The following is a 24,050-nucleotide window of genomic DNA, read 5'->3' on the forward strand; positions in this document are numbered from 1 at the left end:
ATTGATCCTCAGAAGCCTTTTTATCATTGAGGCCTCTATTTTCTTCATTTTCTCTATTTTTCCTTCAATTTCCTCCTCACATGAAACATGTGACCTTTCACCTTCATTTTCTCATATTTTCCATTATTTCATAAATAAAATGTCAATTAATGCCACTTTGCCTTTGCCATTTCCTTTGAAAATTTCCATAGCCATTTATTAATCATAATTTATCCCTATTACTATGTTTTTTTCCCAACATTCATCTTTGAATATGTGTCCCGTGACCTTGGTCTTTTTTTTTCTTTATTAACTTTATTACATGGCTTTTTAACTAGGGTTGTTATATTCATAATACGATTTTGTCTTTAAATATAAACTGAGTCCCCATTTCAATCGTTATTGCAGTGGCTCCATTATTCCCCCACTGGAGCTTGGGACATGATTCAAAAATGATATTACGAATAGACGTACAATATTCCACACCTTCCAAGTCCTCTAACTCAGAGAACTCAAAAAGACTAAGGATGCGAAGCTTTGTGCACTGCGTCAACCCTCTTATGTTCTTCAGCTTCAAACATCTATGTAACTTCAACTTCTCCAAAGACCTCAAATTGTGAACCCCTACAACCTCTTCTAACTCACATTCACCATAAAACCACAATGTCTTCAAGTTCCTAAAGTCACGGAGTGAGTGGGGGAGTTCACTTATGGGACATCTAAATATGCTCAACTCAGTTAACTGAGTCAATAGTCCAACAAAATAGAACAAACATTATATTCCCGACAATTATTTAGGTAGAGTGTCTTCGAGTTCCTCAAGTCACGGAGAGAGGGAGGAGTGAATATTTCAATCTCCCCACACTCAAAGGAAATATTCCAATCTCCCAACACTTCGTCAAATTTATGTGCTCAAGCATGCTTATATTTATGATTGTTTCCCTTGACATGGTTAAGTGTGGACATTCACTCAAGTCAAGATATTTAAGTCTAATTAAATTCCCAAAGGTTTTTGGCAGCCTCCCCAAATGGGAGTAGTATGAGACATCAAAGGAATATGGGAGTGACTTCATATTTACACAACGGAATAACACCAAGGTCTTCAATGACTAAATATGACAAAATTCATCTGGAGATCTTAATATTGTGTGTAGGAGGTTGTACGCAGAAATCCGTTTGAGGTATTGAATATGGGAGTGACTTCATATTCACGCAACAACCTAACACCAAGGTCTTCAATGAATGAAGATGAAAAATTCATCTGGAAATATTAATATTGTGTGTAGGAGGTTGTACGCAAAAATCCATTCGAGGTATTGAAGTTGCCCTATAGAGTTGGGAATATTACAGAGGTCGCAAAAATCTCTAAATCCCACAACTGCCAAGGTTCCTACAAAATCTTCTGTGTTTCAACTATAAGAAAGATTCCTATCCACAAACCCTACCAAATTTTTTTCAAAATCATATGGTGCCATATTAAATGCAAATTAACAATAGAAAGTTTTAACTCAATAAATTTCTAAGCGCCTCACATTCACCTTCCCATAGTGATGTCCATTCTTCCCCGCTTACTTCTAAATCCCTCAAGTTCTTCATTGGAATCCAAGAAGGAAGATAAGAGTAAGCACAGTTGTACCAATGAAGCCATGCGATATTTGGTAAGTGCTCCCTTGTCAAAATGCACTCCAAGAGACCATATTCGCTATCAGGAACTTGCAATATTCCTCGATGCCATGATATTTCTAACAACCTATTTTCATGCTTATCATCATTTCTATCAGTTTCAACCATCCTAATTCCCTGCACTTCAGTTATTACCTGTTCAATCACAAGAAATTATGAAGAATTAAAAATTATACACAGATTTTGATTTCAATAATTTATACAGATTTGAATGATTTAGCACTTACAAGGGATGGCTATAACAAGTCATTGAGGATTTTAATCCCACACACTAATCCCAGAGCCTTGGCAATATCTCTTCCCATATCATGAAGGTATCACTTTGTCTTAATGCATATGTATCACATTCTCATTATCCATTGTCTTAATGCATAAGGTATGCCATTTTCCCTTAGCCTTCTCATTTCCTTTCCAGTCACGCTTTTTCCTAGGCTTACACTTTGACTTCTTATAGAAATTCTTCAATTTCCAAATGGATTCCTCCAATGACTGAGGCTCATCAAAATCAATCTAGTCTCTGAATACTACTGGAAACCCACTAATGGACCTTTCAATATTCGCCTTCTCATCCTTAAGATAAGGCACATACCTCAACAACTCTAGGAATCTACTTGTGTACTCATCATCTATCATAGAAACCATCTTCAGCTCATAGAAAGCCTTAGCCCTGTCATCATAGTATCTTTTAGACAAGTATTTCTCCTTGAAAAGTCTCTCAAACTCATCCCAAATAAACTCCTATTCTCTGATGCTTATGATATTATTCACATCCTCCCACCGAATATTTACTTTCCCTTTGAGACTGAAGGTATCGATCTTGGCTTTCATATTATATGAATAGTCATGCAATCTGAAGAACTTATTCATCCCAAGAAACCATTTTAATACATCTTATGATAACTTCATCTCTCCATCAAAAGTAGGAGGCTTGAATTTCTTGAACTCCTCTGGTAAGTACTCACTCCTCCTATGGTGTTGGCGGTGATGATGATGATTTCTCCTAGAAGAAGAACTAGAATAAAATCCATACATACCAGTCCTCCTGTCAGGTGTATCTAAGAATCTTCCACTCTTCATTGTATCCTCCCTGTCCAACTTGTGTCCTCTATGAGACTTGCTACCATCTTCCCCATTATTCTTTTCCTCCTTCCTATCTCCATGTCTGACCCCCATCTGTCCTTGCTTCTGCAACTCTAAAAGGATCTATAGAATCACTGCATTAACCTCTGCTTGTAATTCCTGAGCTATGGAAAGCCTTTCTTGTGCCTCAATCAACCTAGTATTATTTTCCTTGTAACTTCTAATCTCTTCCCTTCGACTCCTCATTGTATCTACTAGATTAGGAGAATACTCTTCTCCTTGTTGCTCAACTGACTTTTCCCATTCCATAGAATTCACATCAAGCCTAAAAGGAGAGTAATGTGAACTATAGTTTACCATCCCACGCTTCATAGTTGGCCTTCTATTTCCTAAAAACATGTCATGTTAGCTAAACCAAATAGATACCATAATCAAAATCATACCTCAATGAAGTTCAGGGGAGGCTATCACATATGCACAAATCAGTCCATATTAGCATGTTATATCTAATATATATGTGTGTGTGTGTGTGTGTGTGTGTGTGTGCATGCAATGACATCATATCAACACCATGCATGATAACAAAAATGAAATAATTATCACATGCATGATAACCATAACCCTCATTATGCATGCATAACAATATGTATTTAGCCCATCCATTCCAAGTGTTTGAACCTGGAAGCTCTAATACCAATATGTAAGCCCCCACCCCGTATTTACCCACTTTCACAAGCTCTCTAGGGTAAACATGAGTTGGTTGTTACTATGACATGACCTGACCTCTAAGTTCTAGTTGTGGAAGTGGGGCGCACAAACTGAAAGCTTACTACCATCCCTCAGGGACTACAGATCACTTAGGGGCCTGAGAACCACCCCAGGTGATCAATCGCTCAGTTGCATTAGAGAAATGTTGAGGTCTAAAATGGACCTAAAAAAATGTACAACCAAAATAAAATTTATAAGAACCAATAGGATTCAATATGATGATGTCAGCCATGGGGGATGATTCACCATTTTTGGAGTTAAAAAGTAAAAAGATTAAAAAAAAATTCAACCTATATTTTCAACTTATCTCCGTATGGTTTTACTCAAATTTTGAGTGGGAGTACTTGTTGCATGAAAAAATTAATTCCTCGTACAAAGAGTGCCCATGTTGCATACTTTTGATGGACGTTGCTACATAAAAAATGACAAATACATGAAAAATGTGATTGCGATCATATTTTTTCATGTATTTCTCATTTTTGCTATAGCATTGTCCATCAAAAGTATGAAATATGTGTACTCCTTGGATGAAGAATAAAAATTTTCATCCTATGAGTGCTCGCCCTTGAAATTTGAGTAAAATTGTAGGGAGATAAGTTGAAAAAGTAGTTTTTTTTTTCTTTTTCCTCTAAAATTTGATGATGTAATCTAATCTTATTTTATTATTTCCGCTATTATTTTATAATATTTCTTGGGAGGCCCATTTTAGACCTAGAAATTTCTCTAATGTAACTCTTTTTCACTTACCTAACTCCATAACCACACTCTTGACACCTCATTCATGTGGTTATGAGGCCCCAACCACACCCACAAGCCTGTCTACCAGCAGTTATGATCCAAAATACCTTATTTTGTGCATGCAGTGGTGAGATCTATGCTACTTTTCTAGGAAAGCCTCTAGACCATTGCCCATAATTGCATGTAACTTTCCATAAACATAAATAAGGTGATAACAAGGCTAACCATTCAAAACTTGAACAAGATATTGACCAGAACATGCCTAGTGCATGATAGACATTTCATCAAACATATGGTAAATATGAAAGCTATAGGTCATGAATGCATATTTGATCATAAACTTCTGAAATTCATTTTAGAATCACCAAGAAGGCTCAATTCCCTCTCAAGCTAGCTACAACACCACTTATTAGCCATGCATTCATCAACCATTCAAATACTTAGAAAATCTTGAACAAGAGCCATAGCTAGAGCACATCATAGAACCATGATTATAACCAACATATAACCATAATAGAAACCATGACAAATCAACCATAAAATCAACATAATAATAAGCACATTGTGCTCATTAATCACATTAGGAAAATAGCTCATATTAAAATATGCAAAATTCAACCAAGTCAGGGACTCCACGTACCACCCGACCATAGATTGGGTTGAAATAAAGCTTAACCCAAATAAAGCTTTCTTTCAGCCAATCACCCCTGTGCCATATCCCAAACATGAATGTGGGATATCATGTTATAAACCAAGGCATAATCAAATAGTGAATCTAGAGGCTAACCACCTCCACACTTAAGCTATTGTGATCTCACCTAAACCGTTCCCAAGATCACAAAACCAAACCAAGCTTGGGTGCCTCAGAATTTCTTCACCACACGTACCACCCGACCATAGATTGGGTTGAAATAAAGCTTTCTTTCAGCCAATCACCCCTGTGCCATATCCCAAACATGAATGTGGGATATCATGTTATAAACCAAGGCATAATCAAACAGTGAATCCAGAGGCTAACCACCTCCACCCTTAAGCTATTGTGATCTCACCTAAACTGGTCCCAAGATCACAAAACCAAACCAAGCTTGGGTGCCTAAGGATTTCTTCACCACACGTACCACCCGACCATAGATTGGGTTGAAATAAAGCATTCTTTCAGCCAATCACCCCTATGCCATATCCCAAACATGAATGTGGTATATCATGTTATAAACCAAGGCATAATCAAACAGTGAATCCAGAGGCTAACCACCTCCACCCTTAAGCTATTGTGATCTCACCTAAACCGGTCCCAAGATCACAAAACCAAACCAAGCTTGGGTGCCTCAGAATTTCTTCACCATTCCTTGAGGAATTTTCCTCTCTCCACTCGCGTGTCAAGGGCTTCCCGTAGAAAACCATCTCCACCCCCAACGATTGGGATTTTCCTGAGACCACCTCACCCGATTCTGAAACTGCCCGATAATACAAATCTCAACTAAGAATGAATTCAATCACACCATGACTATCCAGGAAATGAAAAGGCAAGGTTGAAACCACTGTCAAACTAGGAAAACCCCATGCCAATGAAAAAAATGAACAAATGCATGTACCATGTATTAACATCCCATCAAGGAAATCACACATGCAACCTGTTACCTACAAAATCATCCTCTTGAAGCTTCTGATCCAACCTTCTCCTTGCGCTCCCTTGCTTTCCTCTTCTTTCCTTTACTTTTCCTTTGCTTTTCCTTCTCCAAATCCAAGTGAATGTTGGAATGCTCCAAGAATTCTCTAAGTGTGCTAGAATGTATGAGAGCCAAAAGCTAAACTGATAAAAGTTGTGAATTATTTCTTTGATCCCTTTTTATCATTGATGCCTCTCTTTTTCTTCATTTTCCTCTAATTTCCTTGCATGCAAATTTGTGTCTCTTCACCTTCATTTTCTCTTATTTTCCTTGTTTCTCATAATTAAATGTCAATTATTGTCTCTTTACCTTTGCCAATACCTTTGACAATTTCCATAGCCATTATTGAACCACAAGTGATGCCCACTATAGTGTTTTCCCAACATTTAGCTTGGAATATGTGTCCCATGACCTTGGTCTTATTATTTTTTCCTTTCTTATCCTTTATTACATGAAACTTTAACCCGGGGTTGTTACACATATGACGAGAGGTAATGTTTAACCATCACAGAAAAAATGTGGTTGATTAAGATTTTAACAATATATAATAGTCCCTCTAATGAAGGATTACATTGAAGAGTGGTTTAAAAGGCCTCTTAACAAAATTGTTAATATTGAGTAAGTGCATGAGTAGTTAAATTAATGATGTTATGAAGACCACATAAATACATGCTTCTACAACAACTATAGGAAGATGATCAGTTCATTCTAGTCATCATCCTTTTACAGTTTTGTGAGTGTTCTTTGTTCAATTTTGAATGAATTCCCCATTTTCTTCCCTATCTTTGATGATCCAGCTTTATGAAATGTCTTATATGTTTGTAAATCCAAACCTTTATTGTAACATATTTCATTCTTCTAGATACCCTTATGTTAATTGGTCTATGGGAGCCCAACCCTAGTCCCTTAGGGATGAACATATTTAAATTTTAATTAGGTATCAAGATTTTATAAAGTGATTTAAGCACTTAACTTTATTTAGAACTTAAAATTATGTAAACTTATTTTTTGACTCTCACAACAAATTGTTTTCAAGATAGAATCTTATTTTTGGTTCTAATACTTCCTAATAAATAATAGGAATCTCGTGAATCTCTTCATATTCCCTTATGAATTTAAATGCATGAAAGCATTTTATAGCTCTTTGAATATCTTGACCATGATCTCTTTATTTTTCTATTGAATTCGCTCCAAAATGTGTCCCCTCATGATATGTGAATGGATGAATGCAATGGAATTAATCTTGAAAATACATCTATTTATGTTATCGTTGTTTTATTTTTATTTTCAAATAACCTAGTCCACTCGCAGATGCATGTGCTAAATGTTTACATTTTGATATTTGAGTTATTTGAATATCTAAGTGTGTGAAAAGAGGAGTACCACTTCTATAAAACTTCAAAGGAAACCTGAAAATTAAGCTCTAGGTGGTTAACTCTTTCCCCTATTAAGAAGAGACATCAACAAGAGCCTAGTCCCATTGATACAAATTGATTCAGACTCACTAGGAATTGGTTCAAAATCATGAAGAATAGGGATTTTTAACCCAAAACTTCGCAATAAATAGGACCACAGCCTATCATTCCTTTCAGTTGGGTGACACACCACACATCACACATATTCACAATTGATTACTAGCAAGAATATAAACATTCCATAGTCATCAAAACCAAGTCTAAACTCTAATTCATTCGATGTTCATCACATAATATTCACATTTAACATGGAGGAAGGGTTCCCATTTCACACAACATTCATATTCATAAATAAATGAAATTCAATAGTTAGGAAATCCATGTTATATATTCATCACACTAATAATGCATATTCAATATGACAATACCATTGTTTTCGTCCTACAAATGCACACATACACAGTCAATTGAGCATCATATATAAACACAAAGTATTGAACAACATTTACAATTCATTTGTAGGATATAAATACATTTATCTATTATTCTTAATATGGCTAGAAACTAAATAAGGGAGTTCCACTCTCCACCCTATTGTAGGCACAACAACAATGCAAATCTCTTGTAGCTAGCCATCCCTGAGCTAGTTCTGATGTCTAGAGGACACTCCACTTAGGGTGCTACACCAAAGGGGAAATTTAGGGTAGAGATTGAAGGTTAATCTCCTTCAATGGTTGGGAAATAAGGATGTCACATCTCGAGCCTCAAGTCAGTGCTCAATACACGACAAGTATGGTGATTGAGGCATGCACAACGCAAAGGGAGGCCCCTTCACTAGTTCCTATGATCCCTCAGTGATCATCCTTTTCCATGTGGTTCATATGCACAAAACAAACAAATAACAAAGTTCTCCTCTACATCCTAACTCGGGTAGAGGAATTCTCTCAATGGTTTTTTTAGTTATCACCAAACACACCTATATTTTGCATTAAAGTTTTCCAAAATATAGGTTATAGGTTCACAATGTTTTCAATGGTTTAGATCACACAACCAATTTGGGTCTCTCTCTCTCTATCGCTACCAATACTCTTTGGCTTCCAAGAAAAAATCTCTCCTCTCCCATTCTTCGCCATAAGTGTTTTTCATCACGCAGTGGTTCTATGGTTTCCATTTCGAGACGTAAAGTCAACCTGGTTACTGTGAGGTACACAACCTAGGTTTAGGTGACTCTTGTACCTCAATCCCCATTCCTCATAACTACATAGGGAAAGGGGTATGAACATTAAATTTAGGGAAGGCTAGAAAACTTCACAATCTCCCTCACATGTTTCCTAAAGTTATCCTTCTAGTAATTAGGATCCATATATGCATGTCCTCATATTTATCTTCAATAATTTATAATTAAATCAACAAAATGCTTACATCAAATAGTTTGGAAATATATTCATGTTGGCTCTCCAACATTACCACATTTTAATTACAATGCAAAATTTAGGGAATTAGAAAAAAAGATATTGCAACAAGTCAGTTTTCTCTTCTAACTTTAATTATTAATATTTTTTTTACAACTCTAACAATAATATGCGATTTATTTTTCATCTATTTAATTTATACATCACTATATATATATATATATATATATATGCTTTGAATCATAAATGTGAGATGGCATGTAAATCCTCTAAATATCCCTCATAAATTAGTATTCCAAAATTTTTAAATGAAGAAAAATGCTTCCAAGATTATATAGAATGTGTATTTCATTAGAAAAAAAAAAGAAAAAAACAAACAAAAAAACCAAAAAAAAAAAAAAAACAAACAAAAAATTTTAAATTTTATTGATATAAATTCATTAGTAAATTAAAAATATATATATTAAATTAATATATTTTTTATAATACAAAATAATAATTTTATTTCATTTTCCACACCATAACATTTGAGCTGTTGATTTAGTATGTTTGTATAGTGGAAAGTTGGGTGAGTGATAAAATGTTCCATGTTGTTCAATTTTCTATTTAACTAATCCGTTAATATAATAAAATTATACTATGCATTAGATTGTTTTTTACCAAAAATTTATGTTGTTTATCCATAGTTTAACATTAGGAATTCAATTTTTGTTATTTTTTATTATTGTTTAAATTTATTTATTTGTAAAGTGATTGGTTGAGGTCATATTATGAATTATTTAGTAACTTCCATTTCTATTAGTTACTAATTTTTTGTTTGATATAAATTCATTAGTAAGTTAAAAAAAAATATGTTAAATTAATATATTTTTTATAATACAAAATAATAATTTTATTTCATTTTCCACACCATAACATTTGAGCAGTTGATTTGGTATGTTTGTATAGTGGAAAGTTAGGTGAGTGATAAAATGTTCCATGTTGTTCAATTTTCTATTTAACTAATCTATTAATATAATAAAATTATACTATGCATTAGTTTGTTTTTTACCAAAAATTTATGTTGCTTATCCATAGTTTAACATTAGGAATTCAATTTTTGTTATTTTTTATTATTGTTTAAATTTATTTATTTGTAAAGTGATTGGTTGAGGTCATATTATGAGTTATTTAGTAACTTCCATTTCTATTAGTTACTAATTTTTTGTTTTTTGTTTTATTTATTTTTCATTCAACTTTCACATTTTAATTTTAATTTTCCTTTTTGTATTATTTCCATTTTCATGAATTTTATTTTTTTCTCCATCTTTTCAATTTAAGATGACTTATTATTATATTAAAAACACATTTTTGATATATATATATATATATACACACACACACACACACCCATATATATATATATATATATATATATATATATATATATATATTAAAGTGTATATACATTAATATAAACAATATTAATTAATCATGGCATTCACCAATACATTATTTTATTAGTTGCTTTACTTTTGTGATGAAATATTTATGTTTTATTGTTTTTAGTTTAAGTAAGTTATATTTAAACTAAGCAGCAGATACTAGCTACTATGTAGATCTGGTTAAAATTTATTCTGAAATTTATTTATCAATATTAGTAGAAATAAAAATATTCCACTTTTTTTTTGTTAAATAGTTTAATGTTTTTTATTTAAATGGTTTAATGTTTTCTTCAATTGTCCAAATTTTTAACTACCAACATTTCATTATTTTTAAAAAACTAATTATTAGAATCTTAATTTTTAGTGATTAAACTTCAATTTTATATTTAGTTTTATATTTATTTATTTTTACACAACCTTAAAATCTATCCTAATCTAATTGTTTTACAAATCACTATTATTAAAAAAAATCATGCCATGTAAAATGAATAACTAGTAATTAATAAAGGAAAAAAATTTCATACTTTTAAATCTTAAAAATAAGATATTTTTTTTATATCCAAAAATTACAAACTTTTAATCAAACAAAAACATTCTAAATCATACTCCAATAACACTATTTATTATCTTTCCATCACTAATCCGTTGAAAATTTTAATAAATAACGATATACACAAGGCCACTATTTATTATATATGAATCTCTAATCATTAAAAAAAATTGATAACTAACGATAATAATCAACGCGTTGTAATCCGATTCCGACAGCTAACAGTATGTATTCCACTGCACTGCTAACGAAAGAACATCCGAATAATCAATCATTAGTTAATTAGTGCAAATCTTGGAAGGCCATAAAATATACACATGTAGCTGCTCATTATCACTAATGGCCACTCTTGGAAGACTGATGGTAATCATTTCATTGCAAAACTGTTTTTTCACATTGCTATTCAATGCGAAACAAGAAAAGAGAGTCCCCCTTTCAATCGTTGCTGCAGCTGCTCCATTACTCCCCCACCCAACTGGAGCTTGGGACAACTGCTGACATAGAGACTACGTAAAGACGTACAATGTTCAACACCTTCCAAGTCCTCTAACTCAGAGCACCCACGAAGCCGAAGGCTGCGAAGCTTTGTGCACTGCGCCAACCCTCTTATTTTCTTTAGCTTCACACATCCAGATAAGGTCAACTCCTCCAAGGACCTCCAATGTTCAAGCCCTGGGAGCTCTTCTAACTTGTGTACACTGTACAGCGACAACACCTTCAAGTTCCTCAAGTCACGGAGCGAGGGGAGTTCGCTGATGGCACAACTCTGGTCAACAGTCAAGTGAGTCAACAGTCCAAAAGCTGGCCAACATTTTAATTTCGTGCAATTAGACAGGTACAGGTTCCTCAAGCCACCGAGAGAGGGGGGAAGTTCGCTTATGGGACAACTCGTTATTCTCAACTTAGTCAACTGCCCAAAAAAAGCCGGCAAACATTTCAATTCCCAGCATGAATCGAGGTGTAATGTCTTCAAGTTCCTCAAGTCACCGAGAGAGGGGGGCAGTTCGCTTATGGGGCATCCCCAAACTGTCAATTCAGTCAACTGAGTCAACTGTCCAACAGAAGCCGGCAAACATTTCAATTCCTTGCAATCACATAGCATTAATTCCTTCAAGTTTCCCAAGTCACCGAGAGAGGGGGGCAGTTCGCTTATGGGACAACTCCTTATTCTTAACCAAGTTAACTGAGTCAACTGTCCAACAGAAGCCGGCAAACATTTCAATTCCTTGCAATCATATAGCCGTAATGTCTTCAAGTTTCCCAAGTCACCGAGAGAGGGGGGCAGTTCGCTTATGGGACAATTACAGAGATATAATTTCTTCAAGTTCCTCAAGTCACCGAGAGAGGGGGGCAATTCGCTTATGGGGCATCCCCAAACTGTCAACTCAGTCAACTGAGTCAACAGTCCAACAGAAGCCGGAAAACATTTTAATTCCTTGCAATCTTCCAGGCACAATGTCTTCAAGTTCCTCAAGTCACTGAGCGAAGGAGGCAGCGTGTCCAGCAAAGGGCTTCCTACATCCAGAATTTCCAAATTGCTTAGCTCTCCAATTGCATCTGGCAATTCTTTTATATTTGTCCCTGACAAGTATAATCGTTCCAGCGACCTTTGGTGTGCTACTTTGAAAGGCAATACTTCAATCTTCGCACAGTGTTGCAGATTTATGTGCTCAAACGTGCTTATATTTCCCAGTGTTTCGCTTGACATGGTTAACTTTGAGCAATAGCTCAAGTCAAGATATTTAAGCTTAATTAAATTCCCAAAGGTTTCTGGCAGCTTCTCCAAATTGGACCAGAATGAGAGGTCGATGCTTTGGAGGTTTCTTAGATCACCAAAGGAATCTGGGAGTGACTTTATATTTATGCACGTCTGTAACACCAAGGTCTTCAATGACTGAAGACGACAAAATTCATCTGGCAATCTTGATATTGTGTGATGATTATAGTGAAGCAAGGTAATCCGTTCGAGGTACTGAAGCCGCCCTATAGAGTTGGGAATATTACAGAGGTCGCCTTGAATCTCTAAATCCCGCAACTGCAAAGGTGCCTGCAAAATGTTCGGTGTTTCAACTATAATAAAGATTCCTATCCACAAACCCTTCCAATTTTTTTCAAAATCACATGGTGCCATATTAAATGCAAATCAACAATACAAACTTTTAACTCAAAAAATTTCCAAGCACCTGCCATTCGCCTTCCCACAGTGATGTCCATTGATTCCCGTGCACTTCTAAAACTCTCAAATTCTTCACTGGAATCCAGGAAGGAAGAGAAGAGTAAGGACAGTTGTACCAACGAAGCCATAAGAGATCTGGTAAGTGCACCCTTGTCAAAATGTGCTCCACTAGACCATCTTCGCTATAGGGAAGTTGCAATATTCCTCGATGCAATGTTATATCTGAAACCCCATTTGCATGCTTAACATCTCTAATTCCCCGCACTTCGCTTATTACCTGTTGAATGACGAGAAAAGATGGAGAATTAAAAATTGTACACAGATTTTGATTTCAATAATTTATAAAAATTTGAAAGATTTAGCACTTACAGAGGATGGCTGCAACAATTCATCAAGTTTGTCTATCCCACTCACCAATCCCGGAGCCTTGGCGATATCTCTTCCCAGATCACGAAGGTGATCATGCATATGTATCACATTCTCACTATCCACTTCTACTAAACACCTGTCTTCCAAATTTTGAAAACCTTTCCACTTGCACCCGTCCCATATTTTGACAGCCATATCTCTTTTTTCTCCAATGAAAAAACATGCAACATCTAGGAATATCTCCCGCTCCTCCCGATCGAGTGCCTCGTAACTAATTTGCAGTCTCTGCTTTATCTCTGTGGGGAGTATCCGTTGAAGTTTGTCCAATTGGTCTTCCCAATAAGATTCGTTCTTTCTTCCACAAAGAAGTGCCCCAAACACTTTCAAAGAGAGAGGCAGTCCCTTGCAGGCATCTAAGAACTTATTTACAAAAGATTCAAATTGTGAGAGTGGGTAAGGCTGTTTGAAGGCATGGAAGCAGAAGAGTTCTCGGGACTGTTGTTCATTCAGCCCAGTCAGTTTATAAATGGATGAGTTTTCAATTCCTGAGCTTGTGAGAATATCTTTATATCGGGATGTAATCAATATTAAACTGTCTGACGGAATAACAGTTTGATCTGGCAAAAGTGAATCAATCTGATCCACTTGATCTACATCGTCTACAACTATTAAGGCATGACAAGAGGAGAGAGTTTGTTTAAGCATCTCCATACCTTGATCGATGCAGTCTATTTCTGGATCTGATCCAGTCAAACTCTTGAGAAGTTTTTTCTGCAATGAAATTAAAGTGCCCTTACCTGCGTTTTCTCTTACATCCGAGAGAAAACAAGATCTGTTGTACTGCGAACTCTTTCGATTGAAGAGTTCTTTTGCTAGGGTTGTTTTTCCTAGACCACCCAACCCAACAATTCCCAGGACGGGAGGTTTTCCACTCTGCCCTTGTTGCTGCAATAAAAATTCATTTTCAAAATGTTGTACCTTTTCATCTAGACCCGTTGGATATTTGGCTACATGCAAAGGTGTCTTTTTCACTCTCTTCAAAACCTCTTCAACTACTAGATCCAGCAACTCCCCTTCATCACTGGTTATTCGCAACAAAAAATAATAAAGCTATTAAGAAAAATTTCTTTACATATATCTATCCAAACATAAAGCAATACAATACCGCGAAATCGAGAGATAAGGTGGAGTTCTCACCCATTGCAGGACTCCAGCTCCAAACCGCTTATGTGTGAAACGGTAGCAAGAGCATTTCTCCAACTCTCAATTGTACTGGAATCGTATCGCAATTTCTTTTGGAGAGGTTGATCATCATAAGTCGTCTTATTTGCCAGTGATTGTAGGGCTTCAGCATACTTTCCATGATTGCTCTTGGTCCACCTAAGCTCAGAGGGCTTGACACCATAAAATACAGGGATAATCGTCTTTCTCGATTCCAGCATTTGGAGGAGTTCATTCAGACACCAATTAGAGTCTGCATATCCAGGAGAGAAAACCGCCACATGGACGGAGGCGGTTCTAATAGCGCTTTCTATTTGAGAAGTCAAATACTCCCCCACTTGCAATTCCTCCTGATCTAGAAAGACTTTCAATCCCTGTGAGACAAGGCGACGATACAGATGGCTGACAAAGGTTTTCTTCACATCAGCCTGTTGGATTTAGAGACGTCTAATTACAAATATTAAGTTGGACATACGTGCATTGTGATTATAATGTCAAATACTGTCAGCGAGATTACATTTATGTAATGATTAAAATATGCCAAATAATGTGATTAATTAAATTATGGCATCATACGTATTTAAATAAGGATTTGGATACAAATACATATAGAATAATGTTAATCAATTACAATTGTTAATGGACCGATTATAATTGATTAAAAATTATAGCAGTAAAAAAAAAAATTGAGCTGAATAAGGAAATTAGATTGATTGATTGATTGATTGATTTCAAAATCTGAAATTTCAGATTTCTTGACAGACTTGTTTCAGCTAAATTTTAGGATGCCCTAGGATTGGGGTTTTGCACTGCTATAAAAGGGTTGAGTCTCCAAGGCTTGCTATCACTCAGAAAAATTGTCTGCTCCATTGAAGACTAGATACTCTGTCATTTAGGATAGCCAGAGAAAAGGATTGCGAAGGATTTAAGAGCCAACAATTCAAGTAAAGCCCAGGAGCCTTTTGAAGATGGAAAGTAAGTTCCGCTGTGCATTGATTTTGATTTCTTACAAAGGAGTAGATCTTGGTTAAGGAGTTTGAAGTAATTAGGAAAACCCACAAAGTTAAATCCATCAATTGGTATCGGAGCCACCCTTATGTAAGAACTGTCATCTCCCGTCATGTTTTCTGAGTTAATCTTGATTTTTATCAAATCCTGATATAATCGTTACGAATGAAGCCAAACTGATTTTTTTTTTTTTTTTCGGTTTTGTATAACAATCTAATGTTTTGAAAAGGATTTGGTATTTTATTTTCTGACTCACACGATGAGTCTATTTTATTCCAATTCTTGCTCCTTTTGACTGTAACTCCATGGAAAAATTCTGCCACGTCTTGGATTTCGCCACCACAGAGAACCTGCAGCTTCCCTTTATGAGGGCCATCTTTATCCGTTCACTGAACCATGATTGATCTGTTTACAAAGGCAGATCGGAGATCGGATTTCGATTTCATGAATTTGTATCTTAAAAATTGCTTTTCCATAAATTTAAAGGTGAAAATTTAGTTCTTATAACTTTAAACTGCAAAGTTTAAGCTTTACTTTTGTTCTGAATCAGCTGTGGCCGATTGAATTGGTTTAGACGTCTTTTTCCAGTTTGAGAATAAAATGATCACAGTGAAATTGAGTTTGTTAAGGAGTTTAACGCTAAAAATTGGCGAAAAATGATTTTCCATGAATTTAAAGGTCAGAATTAAATTTTTACAACTTTAACTGCGAAGTTTGAGCTTTACTTTTGTTCCGAAGCAGCTGTGGCCGATTGAACTGATTTAGACATTTTATTCCACTTAGCAAGAAATATTTACGTTGTTTCTGTCGATAAGTTAAACTTTTAGCTCTTATCTGGGTACATTCGAGGATTTTGAACTTCTTTTGAAAAGATATTTGATTTCTTATTTTCTGGTCAGAATACGACTAATGTTTTTTTATTCAACGGCTGAGAATAAATTTGAAATTCTTTGGTGGCATTTGTAGTTTGAGATTGTTTCGGCGATGTTGAGTTCGAGGTTTATTTTAAACATTTTGTGATTCCCTTCTGATTAATCAGCTTTGAAGATTTTTGATACGGTTTAACAAGAACTTTCAAACCTTTCTGAATGATTTGAAATTTTTGTATATGGTTATTTTTTCCTAATTTGAGCTCTTGAACTTTGTTTCAATAAGGCATACATTGATTTTGAAGTCTGAAGCTTTTGAGCTTTATAGTGAACAAAGGGGATTTCTCCGGATGCAGTACACTAATTCAGAGTTATTTAATTGATGGAGATTCCATAAATGTTTAAAAACTTTTGGCTATAAGGGCGAAAATATGGTAGAGTAATTGTAAATGATTGTAATTTAGGTTATAATAATTATAATTACTATAATTACTATATATATTATGTTGTATTTAGGCTAATTATTAGAATTTAGATATTATTTAAAATTGGTATTAACACCAATTAAAGGGTATAATACTGAATTCTAAATTGATCACAATTATGGCATAAAAATTTGTATTAACGTTAATTACTGATATAATACCAAATTCGGATTTTATCACAATAATGCTAATTATGGCATAAAATTTGTATTAACATTAATTATTGATATAATACTAAATTCGGATTTTATCACAATGATGCTAATCATGGCAACCATAAAATTATTTAGTATTCTCTAAATAAATTATTGAAGCATTTCTAAAAGGTAATCATTGTAGAAACTGCTAAAGTTTTACTAAAACCTAATAATTATTTTTGATGAATATAGTTGACATATTAAATTTAAAAGTGTTATAAGATACTGTATTCTATATAGGACGAGTAGATTCTATAGGTACGTCCTAGATTAGGTTTTAGACATAATTTTTGAATTTAACTAAAGACGGTGTTTGATATACATGTGTTGTTTTCACATGAGTCAAGCATTGATGTTCGCAAACGAACTGCTCTCTGTAAGACGATTGCAAGGATGACTCATGACAAGTTGAAGTAACGTGCTGGCAATGGACGTGGGTGTTAGCTTTCCCAAAGGAGGGTTGGCGCCTGCTAAGTTGTTTGGTGCATAAGGGTTGCCTGAAGGTAATGATTGCACCCAAAGGTGTTTCATTACTGAATGGTGTTTTGGCTAAAGTTTTAATTGAGCAAATAGTTTTACACATGCCTTTAGATAGATTTTAGAATTATGATTAAATCGTGATGCATCGTATCTAAATTATTTCCTTGTTCTTGAATTTTTCAGATCCAAACATAATGTTAAGTCTAAGTCAGATTAAGCCCCTCATGGGGAACAATTTCAAACAGTGGGAGGAAAAGCTGAAATTAGTCTTAGGGATCATGCAATTGGACACAACACTGAGATTTGATCGCCCCAAGCCTAATAAAGAGAGTGAGGTAACTCCTCAAGAGAAGGCTGATATTGCTAGATGGGAGCATTCAGATCGCATGTGCATAATGGTGATGAAGCAAACGATCCATGAGACTTTTCGAGGCATCATACCTGATACAGAGACAGGCGCTATTGAATACCTTAAGGCCCTTGAAGAAAAATTCACAAAGAGTAAAAAGACTGATGTGAGTACACTCTTTGTGAAGTTGGCAACAATAAAATACAAGGGAAAAGAAGGGGTTAGAGAGCATGTTATTGAGATGACAAGACTTCAACGTGCCTTGAAAGGGCATAATTATGACATCTCTGATGAGGTTCTCATTGAGTTCATTTTTCTGTCTCTCCCGTCTAACTTTAGTCAATTCAAGATGACTTATAATTGTCAAAAAGAGACGTGGACATTACCTGAGTTTGAGGCTCGGTTGGTGCAGGAGGAAGAGAGACAGAAAATGACTAAGGGAGAAAGTGCTCATGTAGTAACATCTAATCCTAAGGGTAAAGGCAAGAAGCGCAAGTTTACTGCCAAGGAAAAGGGACCTACCAAGGTAGCTGCAAACAATGTCGCGCAGAAAAGCAAGAAGGAAGATACTGCTGCGAAAGCAGGAGAAAGGAACTGTTTTTTCTGCAAAGCGCCAAGACATACAAAGAAATTCTGCACCAACTATCATGCATGGTTGGCAAAGAAAGGTATGTCTCTTGCTTTGGTTTGTTCTGAAGTTAATTTAAGTTCTGTATCTAGATATACTTGGTGGATAGATTCAGGTGCAACGACTAACATCAGTATGTCACTGCAGGGTTGCCTAAGCCATCGCAAGCCAAGTGAGGCAGAGCGCTACGTTTACGTAGGAAATGGCAATAAAGTAGAAGTGGAAAGCATAGGAAAATTTAGATTATTATGTAAGACAGGATTTTATTTAAGTTTTGATGCTTTAGTGGTTCCATCTTTCAGAAGGAACCTAATTTCTATATCTTATTTGGACAAAAATGGTTATGTATGTTCATTTGGTAATGGAAATTTCAGTTTGTGTCAAGATTCTAAGCTTCTTGCTTCTGGTACCCTGTCTTCTTATGATAATCTTTATTTTCTAGATATAGACACTTCACATTCAGAGGCACTACATATAGATAATAGAAAACGTAAATTAACTTGCGAGAAATCTGCAACATTATGGCACAAGCGATTAGGACATATCTCTATGAAAAGGATAGAATGTCTTGTGTCTAATGAAATTCTCCAACCTTTAGATTTTACAAACTTAAGTGATTGTGTAAATTGTATAAAGGGAAAACAAACTAATAAACGTAAGTATGATGAAAAAAGGTGTAATGATGTCTTAGAATTGATTCATACGGATATCTATGGTCCTTTTCCAAAGGCTACAAGAAATGGTGACCATTACTTTATCACATTCATAGATGATTATTCAAGATATGGTCATATTTACTTAATAAAAGAAAAGGCGGAAGCATTAGACGTGTTCATAAAGTTCAAAACGGAAGTTGAGTTACAACTTAACAAACGTATAAAGTCCATTCGTTCTGATCGTGGTGGTGAATACTACGGTCGTTATGATGGATCAGGAGAACAACGTCAAGGTCCCTTTGCAAAATACTTAGAGGAATGCGGAATTGTGCCTCAGTATACGTTGCCAGGTTCGCCTACAATGAATGGTGTTGCTGAGCGACGAAATCGCACCCTTAAAGACATGGTGAGAAGTATGATTGCTCGTACAACTCTACCTGAGAATTTGTGGGGAGAAGCCTTAAAGACTGCAGCATACATACTTAATAGAGTGCCCACTAAAGCAGCTAACAAGACCCCTTACGAGTTATGGGTTGGGCGCAAGCCTAGCTTGAATCATTTGAGAGTTTGGGGATGTCCATGTGAAGCTAGGCCTTATAAGCCAAGCAAAAAGAAACTGGACGAAAGAACCGTTAGTTGTTACTTTATAGGCTATTCTGAACGATCTAGGGGGTTCAAATTCTATAATCCAACAGAACATACAGTTTTCGAGTCAGGAAGTGAAATTTTTTTGAGGATAATGAGTTTGTGGGGGGAGATATGACAAAAGATAGTATTTTTGAAGAAGAAGAGACGAATGCGAATGAGACTATGGACCAAAGTCCTAGTTTTGTTCAAATTCCGATTGCGTTTAGAAATACATCTTTTGACAATGTGCAAACTTCATCATCCCAAACAACTCAGTTAGAAACTCAACAGGGAATAGAGAACACAAATGGACCTGAACCCAACCCAAACCCTCACATTGACATGACAAATGTTGATGGCCTAGGGCCTGTGGGAGAGTCAGAAGTTGGTAATGATGTTCTTCCTCCTGTTGAAGATCAAGTTGTAAATGAACCTCAAGAAAATCTAGACCCTGTGCCAATTAGGAGATCTACTAGAGAGAAAAGATCTACACAATCAAAGGATTAAGCATATCTTCAAGAACATGAGTTTGACATTGGCATGTTTGAAAATGATCCTGTTAATATCAAACAAGCTGTGGAAAGCTCTAACTCTCAAATGTGGATTAATGCCATGAATGAAGAGATGAAATCTATGTATGACAATGACGTTTGGGATATCGTTCCGTTGCCTAAAGACAAGAAACCCATTGGTTGCAAATGGATATTTAAGACTAAGCGGGATTCTAAAGGCAATGTTGAAAAATACAAGGCACGTCTTGTTGCGAAAGGTTTCACACAGAAAGAAGGCATTGATTATAAAGAGACTTTCTCTCCAGTTTCATCGAAAGACTCTTTAAGGATTATATTGGCGCTTGTAGCACATTATGATTTAGAACTTCATCAGATGGATGTAAAGACGACGTTTCTCAATGGTGACATTGATGAAACGATCTATATGAAGTAGCCAGAAAACTTTGTATCAGGTGATGCAGGGTCTATGGTTTGCAGACTTAAGAAATCTATCTATGGGCTAAAACAAGCATCTCGACAATGGTATTATAAGTTTCACCAAGTTATTAGCTCATTTGGTTTTGAGTCTAACATAGTAGATGAATGTATATACCTTAAGTTCTGTGGGAGTAAATTTATTTTCTTGGTTTTATATGTAGATGACATATTGCTTGCCAGTAACGATAAGGACATGTTGCATCAAACTAAGAATTTTTTATTTAAGAACTTTGAAATGAAAGATCTTGGTGATGCATCATTTGTTCTAGGGATTGAAATACTTAGAGATAGATCTCAAGGTATTCTGAGGTTATCCCAGAGGAACTATATCGATAAGATTCTAACAAGATTTGGCATGCAAAACAGCAAACCAGGAGATACCCCTATATCAAAAGGAGATAAGTTTAGTCTGAAACAATGTTCCCAAACTGACTTAGATAAAAACCTCATGAAAGATATTCCCTATGCCTCAACCGTGGGTAGCATCATGTATGCACAAGTATGCACGCGTCCGGATATTGCGTTCATTACCGGAATGCTAGGGAGATATTTGAGTAACCCAAGTATGGAACACTGGAAGGCAGCCAAGCGAGTGTTGAGATACCTAAAGAGAACAAGGGACTATATGCTCACGTATCGGAGATCGGAACAGCTCGAGGTCATTGGATACACCGATTCTGATTTTGGAGGATGTGTCGACAGCATGAAGTCAACATCAGGATACATCTTTATGATGGCAGGTGGCGCTGTGTCATGGAAGAGCGCTAAACAGTCATTGGTAGCCTCCTCCACTATGGCAGCTGAATTTGTTGCATGTTTTGAAGCATCTAATCATGACGTATGGCTGAAGAACTTCGTCACAAGTCTGAAAATTGTGGATTCTATTCAGAAACCACTCAAATTATTATGTGACAACAATTCAGCAGTGTTATACACAACCAACAACCGAAGTTCGTCAAAGTCGAAGTACATTGACATTAAGTTTTTGGTTGTAAAAGAGAGAGTGCAGAATAATGAATTATGTATAAAACACATAGGTACAGACTCCATGATTGCGGATCCTCTTACTAAAGGATTACCACCCAAGAAGTTTCACCAACATGTTGCTTGTATGGGTGTAATATCTGTTTAGGATAATTAAAAAAAAAAATGTGGGAGTCTGAATATGCTTTAAGTTCTGTTTTTTGATGTTCTATGTAATGCAATTGTAAACAATTTTGATGATATATACAAGTTGCATTCAGTTTCAGTTTCATTATTTCTTTCTTTGAAGTTTAAATTTTTGGCCTCATAAAGTAAAGTAAAGGTGACTCAATTAGAAATAGGCATGTCTAATCACATTTGCGTGAAATTTCTAAACTATATGTCCAAATCAGATTCATGTCATTCAGTTATGTTGGCAGCGTGATTTATGTCAGTTTAGTTGCGAATAAATGTGACAAATGCCGCTTAAGTCCTTTGTTAGCATAATTGATGGACGGAATTGTTTAAGAAATACGATAAGTAAAGACAGAAAAGTTGCATGCAATAAAGTTAAGGATATATAATCAAAAGGTTGCACTTGTCCATGTGGGAGATTGTTGGATTTAGAGACGTCTAATTACAAATATTAAGTTGGACATACGTGCATTGTGATTATAATGTCAAATACTGTGAGCGAGATTACATTTATGTAATGATTAAAATATGCCAAATAATGTGATTAATTAAATTATGGCATCATACGTATTTAAATAAGGATTTGGATACAAATACATATAGAATAATGTTAATCAATTACAATTGTTAATGGACCGATTATAATTGATTAAAAATTATAGCAGTAAAAAAAAATTTTGAGCTGAATAAGGAAATCAGATTGATTGATTGATTGATTGATTGATTGATTTCAAAATCTGAAATTTCAGATTTCTTGACAGACTTGTTTCAGCTAAATTTTAGGATGCCCTAGGATTGGGGTTTTGCACTGCTATAAAAGGGCTGAGTCTCCAAGGCTTGCTATCACTCAGAAAAATTGTCTGCTCCATTGAAGACTAGATACTCTGTCATTTAGGATAGCCAGAGAAAAGGATTGCAAGTTCTTGGAAGGATTTAAGAGCCAACAACTCAAGTAAAGCCCAGGGGCCTTTTGAAGATGGAAAGTAAGTTCCGCTGTGCATTGATTTTGATTTCTTACAAAGGAGTAGATCTTGGTTAAAGGGTTTAAAGTAATTAGGAAAACCCACAAAGTTAAATCCATCACAGGCCCGCGGTGATTTAGGAAAACTTCATAAGAGACACAGCCAGCGGTGGAAGATGAGGCGGCCATTGCCAATTTGGAAATACAGATAGAAATAATGAAAAGCCCAATGGAAAACCCAGAGAGATGCTCTGCCCTAATTGATGTACCCAAAGATTGGTGTTCCCACTTCTCTTTTTGCGTGTAGTGGCCGACCATCAACAGCGTCAGGACGAATTCTGGTGCAAAGAGAAAACAAAGCGTTCCACTTGGGTGAGGACTCAAGAATCTCACTTCGTGAATGAACCCACACGCTCAACTGCGTAGACGGTGGGATCCACACGCTCAATTGCGTCGACCGCGAGAGCACCGAGCACTATCGAGTTGTGTGTGGGATCCACACGCTCAATTGCGGAGGTTTCAGCGTGACAGGAATTCAGACAAAAAGATAAGTCAAAAATATTTGGTACCAAACCGGCATCGTGGCCAAGTTGACGTCCAAGCCTCCAAGCTTGATTCGATAGCAGTTCAATTCGTTCTAGTTTTAAAACCATGATGAGGTCTCCAAGCTCAATTATACATTAAATTAAGCATTCAAATTAAAAATGCGTGAAATTACGCATTTTTTAAAAACGTTAGTTTTCAACAATTTTAAATAACATTTTAAAATATTATGAAATATAAAAAGGTATAATATTGTATTTTTTTAAATTATTAAGATATTAAATATTATTTAGTTGGTGATATTTTTATTCATATAATGCATTAGTATTATATTAAAAAATTTACAAATATGTGGAGTCATTAATGAGACATGTATTTAACTTAAATAAAATATAATATAATATATATATATATATATATATATATATATATATATTTTAGTATTATATTAAAAAATTTACAAATATGTCGTCATTAATTAGAGATGTATTTAACTTAAATATTATATATCTATCTATATATATATATATATAATTGTATTATGTTAAAGAATTTGCAAAATTGTGGAGTCATTAATTAAACATGTATTTAACTTATATATAGAGAGAGTGTGCGAAG

The 24,050-nt window shown here is 35.2% G+C and overlaps 1 protein-coding gene across 1 annotated transcript; it reads right to left on the reverse strand.

Annotated features, from left to right (window-relative positions):
• Positions 1-10,984: 10,984 nt before the first annotated feature.
• Positions 10,985-23,542, reverse strand: LOC149143713 (disease resistance protein L6-like). The gene is made up of 5 exons (XM_089451914.1): positions 23,300-23,542; positions 14,459-14,910; positions 13,262-14,342; positions 12,900-13,169; positions 10,985-12,763 (listed from the first exon to the last, which is right to left on the reverse strand). The coding sequence occupies exons 1-5, from the start codon at positions 23,540-23,542 to the stop codon at positions 11,120-11,122; spliced, it is 3,690 nt and encodes a 1,229-aa protein (XP_089308040.1). The 3' UTR covers positions 10,985-11,119.
• Positions 23,543-24,050: the final 508 nt, after the last annotated feature.

This window comes from Pinus tabuliformis, chromosome X, assembly GCF_031772625.1.
Source record: "Pinus tabuliformis cultivar Carrire ecotype Pingquan chromosome X, CPIR1, whole genome shotgun sequence".
Lineage (NCBI taxonomy): Eukaryota > Viridiplantae > Streptophyta > Pinopsida > Pinales > Pinaceae > Pinus > Pinus tabuliformis.

What these genes read in the sequence shown, in the direction of transcription:
- LOC149143713 (XM_089451914.1), bottom strand. Translation starts at nt 23,542, where the DNA reads ATGGTTTTAAAACTAGAACGAATTGAACTGCTATCGAATCAAGCTTGG. An exon ending in CCGTCTACGCAGTTGAGCGT is followed by an intron (nt 14,911 to 23,299) that starts GTGGGTTCATTC and finishes TAAATCCAACAG; the next exon opens with GCTGATGTGAAGAAAACCTT. An exon ending in GAGCTGGAGTCCTGCAATGG is followed by an intron (nt 14,343 to 14,458) that starts GTGAGAACTCCA and finishes GCGAATAACCAG; the next exon opens with TGATGAAGGGGAGTTGCTGG.